The sequence below is a fragment of the Erythrolamprus reginae genome, chromosome 2 (assembly GCF_031021105.1).
Source record: "Erythrolamprus reginae isolate rEryReg1 chromosome 2, rEryReg1.hap1, whole genome shotgun sequence".
NCBI lineage: Eukaryota > Metazoa > Chordata > Lepidosauria > Squamata > Dipsadidae > Erythrolamprus > Erythrolamprus reginae.
Window position 1 is genome coordinate 122,028,771 of NC_091951.1, and position 10,116 is coordinate 122,038,886.

The 10,116-nt window shown below is 41.2% G+C and overlaps 1 protein-coding gene across 1 annotated transcript in view; it reads left to right on the forward strand.

The window, feature by feature from the left end:
• LOC139159426 (uncharacterized) overlaps positions 1-8,992 on the forward strand; it is a 51,569-nt gene extending 42,577 nt beyond the window's left edge. The window contains exons 9-10 of the mRNA XM_070736742.1: positions 4,597-4,809; positions 8,808-8,992. Of these exons, the coding sequence (XP_070592843.1) occupies positions 4,597-4,809; positions 8,808-8,992 (398 nt within the window). The remainder of the gene's footprint in view (positions 1-4,596; positions 4,810-8,807) is intronic.
• The last annotated feature ends 1,124 nt before the right edge of the window (positions 8,993-10,116 follow it).

Genomic DNA, 10,116 nt, shown 5'->3' on the forward strand with positions numbered 1-10,116 from the left:
TTGCTCTTCCCTGTTTTAATCATTTGTCCACTGATACTTAAAGGAGTTGGACATAACTGACAACCTTTACTTTTACTTTTTGTTTAAAAGTGCTTTTGTATCTAGTTTTGGCAAGGAGCTTGCCTGTCTTTTCTGGCTTTTTGCTCTCAGGCAGTAGTTTTGTGCTTATCCTAGAGGAATTTGCTGCTTGTTTTAAAGTAGAAATTAAAGTGCATCATGCCTTTTTTTTCTCAGAAGATCATGTTTGGCTGTATATGATCAGGAAAGAAGAAATTAGCTTGCTAAAATTGTAATGAATCCATGCATTTCCTTTCTAATTTTATAAATCTGAACACTCAAAAAAGATGTATTAACTATGGTTTTCATTACACCACTATAACTAGGCTTTGGGATTTCCCTAAAACGACAAATAGATGTGCTCTGATGACGAAAGGAAGAAGCATTCAAGCATTGCAATGTACTGAACAGCATTCCTACATATGTAAAATGCAAATAGGTAGGTAGAAATAAACTGAAACCATAAAATTTAAGGATGGAAATTTTAAACATCATCTCCCAGAATTCTCTAATTCTTCCTATTTTCTATTAATTACAAAGTAAAAATGACAAAATTGTGCCATTTGCTGTGCATAGATCTTTGACATGGTCAGTTACAGTAGGTGTCATTCTTTCATCCTTTAGTTACAGACAGGTCTTAAAATGGATAATAAAAATTAGAAACTACCATATTTTTCGGTGTATAAAATTCACCCTTTTTCCACCCTAAAAGAGGCTGATAATTTCGGTGCATCTTATACTCTGAATGTAGCTTCCCCCCCCCCCCCAGCCCTAACTAGCTGCTAATGATCTTCCCAGCTCTTACCGGCTTGCAAGCTTTTTCATTGTTACTCTCTGCGAAGAATGTTTTCCAAGCCATAAGTCTTTGCAGGTTTTTTTTCATTACTCTAACTTGCTCTGAGTAAATTTCTTTCCAGCCCTAACCTAATGATATTCGTGATAATACAGAAGGAATTTGTTATGGCTAAATGCAGACATCCCTCATGCAATTACCCCTCCCAAATTCCTACAGCTAAGAATACATTTTAAAATAGCATAAAGTGTAGCAGGCCAAAGACCCCAACTAAAATGGCTTTGGCCTGACAATCAGCCTCCTCTCAGGAAAATACCATGTCCTGTAAGAAAAAAAAGAAAATAATATAGGGCAGTGATGGTAAACCTATGGCACAGGTGGCACGCAGAGCCATATCTGCTGGTACGCAAGCCGTTGCCCTAGCTCAGCTGCAATGTGCATGTGTGTGCTGGCCAGCTGATTTTTGGGTCACACAGAGGCTCTGGGAAGGCATTTTTGTCTTCCCAGAGAGCCTCCAGAGTGATGGGGGAGGGCGTTTTTACCCTCTCCCACCTCCAGGGAAGCCTTTGGAGCCTGGAGAGGGCGAAACATGAGCCTATTGGGCCCACCAGAAGTTGGGAAACAGGCTGTTTCCAGCTTCCAGAGGGCCTCCAGGGGGTGGGGGAAGGTGTTTTTGACCTCCCCAGGCATTGAATTATGGGTGTGGGCACTCACGCATGTGCAATAGCATGTATACACGCTCTTTCGGCACTCAAAGAAAAAAAAGGTTCACCATCACAGATATAGGAGGCTAATACAGCAGCTATACATCTCCACCCCATGTCCAGTCAACAAAGCAGTGGAAGTGATGTGCCGGTGCCTGGAGGCTGTTGGGGCCTGGATGGGTGTCAACAAACTCAAATTCAACCCAGAAAAAACCGAGTGGCTGTGGGTCTTGCCTCCCAGGACAATTCCATCTGTCCGTCCATTACCCTAGGGGGAACTACTGACCCCCTCAGAGAGGATTCGCAACTTGGGCGTCCTCCTCGATCCACAGCTGACATTGGAACATCATCTTTCGGCTGTGGCGAGGAGGGCGTTTGCCCAGGTTCGCCTGGTGCACCACTTGCGGCCTTATTTGGACAGGGAGTCACCGCTGACAGTCACTCATGTCCTCATCACCTCGAGGTTCGATTACTGCAACGCTTTCTACATGGGGCTACCTTTGAAAAGTGTTCGGAAACTTCAGATCGGGTAGAACGCAGCTGCAAGAGCCATCGTGGGGCTTCCAAGATTTGCCCATGTTTCCTCAACACTCCGTGGCTTGCATTGGCTGCCGATCAGTTTCCGGTCATAATTCAAAGTGTTGGTCATGACCTTTAAAGCCCTACATGGCTTTGGACCAGACTACCTCTGGAACCGCCTGCTACCGCACGAATCCCAGCGACTGATAAGGTCCCACAGAGTTGACATTCTCCGGGTCCCGTCGACTAAACAATGTCGTTTGGCGGGCCCCAGGGGAAGAGCCTTCTCTGTGGCGGTCCCGGCCCTCTGGAACCAATTCTCCCCGGAGATTAGAATTGCACCCACCCATCCTGTCTTTCGTAAACTACTCAAGACTCATTTATACCACCAGGCATGGGGGAATTGAGATAGTCCTTCCCCCTAGGCCATTACAAGTTGTGCATGGTATGTCTGTGTGTATGTTTGGTTTTATAATAAGGGTTTTTAGTTGTTTTATTATTGGATTGTCACATGCTGTTTTTATCATTGTTGTTAGCCACCCCGAGTCTGCGGAGAGGGACGGCATACAAATCCAATAAATTATTATTATTATTATTATTATTATTATTATTATTATCCTAACAATAACTATCGAAACCACTGTGTTTCTGTCGTTGTCTGGGAGTTCCATGATGAAGTCCATGGCAATCTCCTCCCAGGGCTTGTGGGGGTTGGTCACTTGCTGCAGCAGTCCTGGTGGTTTTTCTGGTTGATGCTTCCTGGTCATGTAGGTGGCAGGTTCCTTATGTAGTCCTCCACCTCAGCGTTCATCTTTGACCCCCAGAACTGCTGCTGGGCTAAGTGGAGAGTTTTTAGTTCTGCCACCCACTCTGCTGCTTTCCCCTTATTCATCCCCTTGGTTATCTTGTTGATCCGCTCTCGGTCTGACTGGAACTGGGTTTCAAACTGTACACCCAGACCTGGTGCAGGAAATAGGCCAACTTCTTGTGGTCCCCATTAAATGTGGCCTGGAACTGAGGGGGCTGCACTAGGGTGGGCTGGGCGGTGGCTTGCACTTGCATGGCCAGCAGGATGATTGCCTATGGTGGGGCACTCTCAGTTGCGTCCCCACCAGATTCATTGGCTCAGCTATTCCCGGTGCATTGGAGCGGGGTTCACTTGCTGCTTGTTCCTGGGACCTCATTGGCGCTGTGCCATCCTATGCCTGGGAAGAAAGCCCACCCTGCTAGGGCTGGTCTTGGTGGTACAAGGCCGAGATTCAGCAGCAAGTTTGGGGCGGCAGTCCCCACAATTCTTATTTATTTATTTATTAGATTTGTATGCCGCCCCTCTCCGAAGACTCTTGCTGCCAGGCCAGCAGGCTTCTGAGCCAGGATGGTTGGGTCATTTGTGCATCGGAGCGATGGGTCGCCCATGTAGGCTACAGCCTGGTGGATAGATTTGCTGGAGTTTCGCTCCTCACCATGTGGAAACAAGCAGAGTCTCTGCTCAATTGAGCCAGTGGGTCCCTCCTTGGGAATAAGAACATTGGCTGGGCCAAGTTCCATCTTCTGCATCTTCTGCATTTAGATCCCAAAGAGGGGTTGGTCCAACTCATGCTTAGTCGTCTGAACTGGTCGGGGAGTTCCACCAGTGATTGGCTATGCAAGAGTGGCTAGGATCTCTCATCTCTGGAATGTCCGGTTGGTGTGAGGTTCAGCTGTCTCCATTTGTGGACTGAGGCTGATCCTGCGCCCAGGTGTGCCTCCCACATTTGCTCCATGGGAGAGCTCAGCCCTCTGGCTGCGTCTTTGTGGGGAGGGGTGCCCAGGGGTCGTCTGTTTGCATCGAGGCCCTAACTAGCATTCCCTCTCTGCGGCCTCTTTGGCTTCCAACACAGCTTTGGAAGAAACACAGAGTGTCTTGATGTGGATATGCAGTCTTTCCCCTACTTGCTCTCCCGTGGCATGCCTTTCTTCTTCCATCTTCCCTGAGTCTTTACACTTGCCTTGATGCCAGGTCGGCGCTGGGGCTCAGGACCCTGAACAGCACCCTGAGGAGTCCTTGCCCCCACACTCCCAAGTCCATCAAGTTGACCCATCTTCAACTTCCAGGCTGGCAGAATCCACCCATCTCCTTCCATGCATATGCAGGAGTGCAGAAACAAAGAACGATCTTGGCTTTCCAGAAATAATTTGTTATGGCTACATACAAACAGCCCGCATGCAATTCTCCCTCCCAATTTCCCGCAGTAAAGAATACATATTAAAATAGTATTAAGTGTGGCAGCCAAAATTGCTAAAACCTGACACATGCAATATGTATGCTTTCATTAATAATCTGAACTTGATCAATGACAAATATTTTAATTATTTGATATGCTACAGAATATTTTGGGTTATTTTGCTACACAAAATTATTATGGTTATTCATCTGGGAAATGTGTGTAAATTAGTAAATGATTAGATTTAGTTTCCTTTACCCTTAGTCTATAATTCATGTTATATCCCATAATCTTATTAACATTTTTTATTTCCAAAAAGGTGTTCTTACAAAATATTTTACTGAGTACCATGGGAAAATAATGTTGAGTCCTTATGGTCTGGCTGCATATCAAGATCTTGAAGAAGCAAGATACCATTGTTTAATAAATGTGAATTGTACTGGAATAAGTAGCTGGTCAAAAGATTATTTTCCTGTCACAGGAACAGAAATGGTGTCGGCTGCAGATGATCGCATAGTTTCCTTAAAAACAAGTAAGAATCCATTCTATTTTTTTTCAGACATTGGGGGGGGGTGCAACATTGCAATTTATAGACTTATTTGTGTACTGGGGAATAAAAAGCAGATTTCTGAAACTTAAAATATTGGCATACAATAAGCTTAAAAATTAATCTTGAATACCATATTTTTCGGAATATAAGAAGCACTGGAATATAAGACGCAACTTAATTTTGAGGGAGGAAAAATAGGGAAAAGAATCTGCTTACCAGGTATTCATCTAGCTAGCATTCTTAGTCTGGTCAGCTTCAGCACATTATTTTATCCCATGGGTAAGGACTTAAAAAAATTATTCTGGGAGAGTAACAAAGAAAGAGATTGCAAGCTAGTAAGAGAACATCATTAGCACCAGGAAAGAAAGAGTCTGAGCAAGTAGAGCAATGGAAAAACCCTGTAAAGACTTAGGGCTTGGAAAACATTCTTCTTTGCAAAGTAACAGTGAAAGAGCTTGCAAGTGGGTAAGAGCTGGGAACTTTGTTAGCACCTGGTTAGGGCTGGAAAGAAACATTTGGAACAAGTTAGACCAATGGGGAAAAAACCTGCAAAGACTTAGTGCTTGGAAAACATTCTGCGCAGAGAGTTACAATGAAAAGCTTAGGTACATTAATATCACCTGTTTAGGGCTGGAAAGAAATAACTGGAACAAGTAAAGCAATGAACCCCCCCTACAAAGACAGGGTTTGGATTACATTCTTGGCAGAGAATAACAATGAAAGAGCTTGCAAGCCCGTAAGAGCTGAGAAGATCGTTAGCAACTGATTAGGGCTGGAAAGAAACTTACTCTGAGCAAGTTAGAATAATGAAACAAATCCTGCAAAGAGGGCTTGGAAAACATTCTTCACAGAGAGAAACAATGAAAGAGCCTGCAAGGTAAGAGCTGGGAAGATCATTAGCAGCTAGTTAGGGCTGGGGGGGGGGGGGGGAGGAAAAGGGTGTGTCTTATACGCAGAAAAATATGGTATCTCAAACAATGTTAGGTAGGGTCACAAATAAAATTATTAAAAATGGACCATATTCAGTTTTTATATATATGATTATAGTATATGACTATGCTTGGGTATAGAAAATTCAGAATTATTAAATTGCAGGTGAAGCATCAAAGCTTGGTCTGTTACTTTTAGTAAATATTCCTATCGTTAGATAAGCTCATCTATTAACTCTGTAATAAAACAAGGGAACAAATGGACTTCAGAAACATTAAACTCACTCACAAAGACTGAATGCATATGCAGAACATATATTAGGACACAGAGATAAAATGTTCCCTGACTACAGTCATTTTAAGAATTTGCTGTGATTCATTTTACTTTGTTTTGAAAAATCCAAAATAAAAGACACGTGACCAATCATTGGCCATTGAATACATAGATATTGAGTGAGGTTGCTACCTTGCTAAATTACTGAATAAATGAAATAACTGGCCAAATATAGGCAACATTAGTACAGTATTTATGGACCACAGTATACATAGACCACCCAGGCTATGAAGGAAAGGGTGGTTCCTAAATATGGGTAATAAAGTTAAATTAAAAATACAGTGGTACCTCTACCTAAGAACGCCTCTACTTAAGTACCTTTCTAGATAAGAACCAGGTGTTCAAGATGTTTTTGCCTCTTCTTAAGAACCATTTTCTACTTAAGAACTCGAACCCAGAAAAATTTCCCAGAAAATTTCAGAGCAGCACGAAGGCACGGCCAGTTTCCTGCCATTCCCCTTGTAATCCTGGCCATCTTGGGGTTTTTTGGGCTGCGACTCTCCTCTTCCTCTTCCTCCTCCCAACCAAAAGCTTTTATTTCTTTCCTAATGGGTTTGCATGCATTATTTGCTTTTACATTGATTCCTATGGGAAAAATTGCTTCTAGTTAAGAACTTTTCTACTTAAGAACCTGGTCATGGAACGAATTAAGTTCTTAAGTAGAGGTACCACTGTATATATATTTTAAAAACGTAGAAGGATTTGCTATTTGTCAATAGTTTTTTAACAGCCATATGTATGCATGGAGATGCATGGAGATGGGATGAGATTACATTCTGCATACCAATCTATTTTTCTAATATTTGCATAAACATTTAGTACGCATATAAATACAGGTAGGGAAATGAGTAACTTTCCTAGCCACCCCAGTAAAGGCGTTCCAAAATAGTTGTGGAAATCAGTAGCAAAAATGCCTCCTGTCCTATTGGAGAAGATAATAAGTGAATTAAAATAAAGAAAACTTAATAACTGTAGTTTACAGACTTAATATTGTCCAAAGAAAGAGCCAGTGGATATGATAGGTGCAGGACGCACTGGTTTTATATATCAGCCCTGTAATTATGATGATGAAATTCAGCAGCAAAATTACAATTTTTGGCAACATCCTGTCCTTAAATTTAAAAAGGAATTAAAAATTATACTTTTACCCATTGCAAGAATATTGTTGCTATACTGTATTCACTATAGCCAGAAGAAGAGGATATGTAAGTAGTACACAATGTCTAAAAAAATTATTCATTCCTGTTGAAAAGAATGGAAATTTCAGGTAGGATATGTAAGAGATTTGCCACCACCTTTATTTACATTGTTAAGACATTTTTAATGATTTTCTGTCTTTCCTAGATTTCAATTTATGATATTAATTTATAATTTCTATTTTGGTATTGGAAGTTTAGTATCAGTTGACTAGGAATATTTATTGCAAAGGAAAGTTGATTTTAATTATTTTTGTTTTAAGATATTGTTTGGGGAAAAAAGTCCAATTGCCTTTAAAAAAAGCATCTTTGTGACAATCATGACTTGGATGACTGAGAATCTCCATAAACTAGGATTATTTATTTACAGTTCAATTTTGCACTGTCTCTAAAAAGTGATGGGAATCCAAGCATACATACATACATACATACATACATACATACATACATACATACATACATACATACATACAGTGGGGGGAAAAGTATTTAGTCAGACACCAATTGTGCAAGTTCTCCCACTTAAAATGATGAGAGAAGCCTGTAATTGACATCATAGGTAGATCACAACCATGAGACAACATGAGAAAACACATCCAGAAAATCACATGGTCTGATTTTTAACGAATTTCTGTGCAAATTATGGTGGAAAATAAGTAGTTGGTCACCTACAAACAAGCAAGATTTCTGGCTCTCACAGACCTGTAGCTTCTTCTTTAAGAGGTTCCTCTGTCCTCCACTCATTACCTGTAGTAATGGCACCTGTTTGAATTTGTTATCAGTATAAAAGACACCTGTCCAGAACCTCAAACAGTCACATTCCAAACTCCACTATGGGGAAGACCAAAGAGCTGTCGAAGGACACCAGAAACAAAATTATAGCCCTGCCCCAGGCTGGGAAGACTGAATCTGCAATAGGCAAGCAGCTTGGTGTGAAGAAATCAACTCTGGGAGCAATAATTAGAAAATGGAAGACATACAAGACCACTGATAATCTCCCTTGATCTGGGACTACATGCAAGATCTCATTCCATGGGGTCAAAATGATCACAAGAACAGTGAGCAAAAATCCCAGACCCACACAGGGGAACCTAGTGAATGACCTGCAGAGTGCTGGGACCAACGTAACGAAGGCTACCATCAATAACACACTACGCCGCCAAGGACTCAAGATTCTGCAGTGCCAGATATGTCCCCCTGCTTAAGCCAATACATGTCCGGGGCCGTCTGAAGTTTGCTGGAGAGCATTTGGATGATCTAGAAGAGTATTGGGAGAATGTCATATGGTCAGATGAAACCAAAGTAGAACTGTTTGGTAGAAACACAACTCATCGTGTTTGGAGGAGGAAGAATACTGAGTTGCATCCAAAGAACACCATACCTACTGTAATGCATGGGGGTGGCAACATCATGTTTTGGGGCGGTTTCTCTGAAAAGGGACCAGGACGACTGATCTGTGTATATGAAAGAATAAATGGGCCTTTTATTGTGAGATTTTGAGTGCAAACCACCTTCCATCAGCAAGGGCACTGAAGATGAAACGTGGCTGGATCTTTCAGCATGACAATGATCCCAATTACACCACCAGGGCAATGAAGGAGTGGTTTCATAAGAAGCATTTTAAGGTCCTGGAGTGGCCTAGCCAGTCTCCAGATCTCAACCTTATAAAAAACTTTTGGGGGGAGTTGAAAGTCCGTGTTAGCTAGTGACAGCCCCAAACATCACTGCTCTTGAGGAGATCTGCATGGAGGAATGGGCCAACATACCAGCAACAGTGTGTGCCAACCTTGTGAGGACTTACAGAAAATGTTTGACCTCTGTCATTGCCAACAAAGGATGTATAACAAACTATTGAGATGAACTTTTGTTATTGACCAAATACTTACTTTCCACCCTAATTTTCTGGATGTGTTTTCTCATGTTGTCTCTCATTGTTGAGGTCTACCTATTATGTCAATTACAGGTCTCTCTCATCTTTTTAAGTGGGAAAACTTGCACAATTGGTGTCTGACTAAATACTTCCCCCCCCCCCACTGTACATACATACATTCCTGACCATGTTTAGGTTGATAAAGGAGGAGCACCTGTGTATTCATATAGACAAATGTATTTTGAGATATCAACATATAATTGATTAAAAAGTATGGGTGTGGATGCTTCAAATGGATTTGAAACAATCATTTGATCTTGCATTCAGCACTTCTCTGCTATTCATTATAGCACTGTTACTTTTTAAAAATTCTGCAAGAGCTTGAAAAAATATTACTGCTTAATACTCAGTTTTGTATTCAGTACAGTATAACTGAATTGTATTAGCAAATGGATTTTTAAAGACCATTACATGGTTTCATCAGGCTTATGAAAAAACCTGAAAGAAGTCAAATCATCTTAATGAATAGTTGATGTATACTGTTGCTCATACTAGTCCAAAGCATTTGTCCAAATCATTTTTATACTATACACACTATACAAATTTTTAATATTTATTTAAACATTGAAATGTTTACATTTTTTTCTCAATTTTAGGTTGCAAAGAAGGACGTTATGGATATGCATGTGAAGAAAAATGTCCAGAATGTAGAAATTCCACACTTTGTAACATGATGACTGGCTTTTGTGATGAGAAAACTACCTGCCTAGATCAGACCTCTCTAGAGAGTTGTTCCGGGTGTAAGGTTTTTTCAACCCAATCATTAAGGATAATATAAGCTGTTAATTAATTTTCTGAGTGAAATGGCTCAGGAATATTTCTGAGTGCTTCCCTATCTATAGTATCTTCTGTCAGGCCAAAGGCATATTTTATTGAAGCCTCTGGTCTGCCACATTTAAA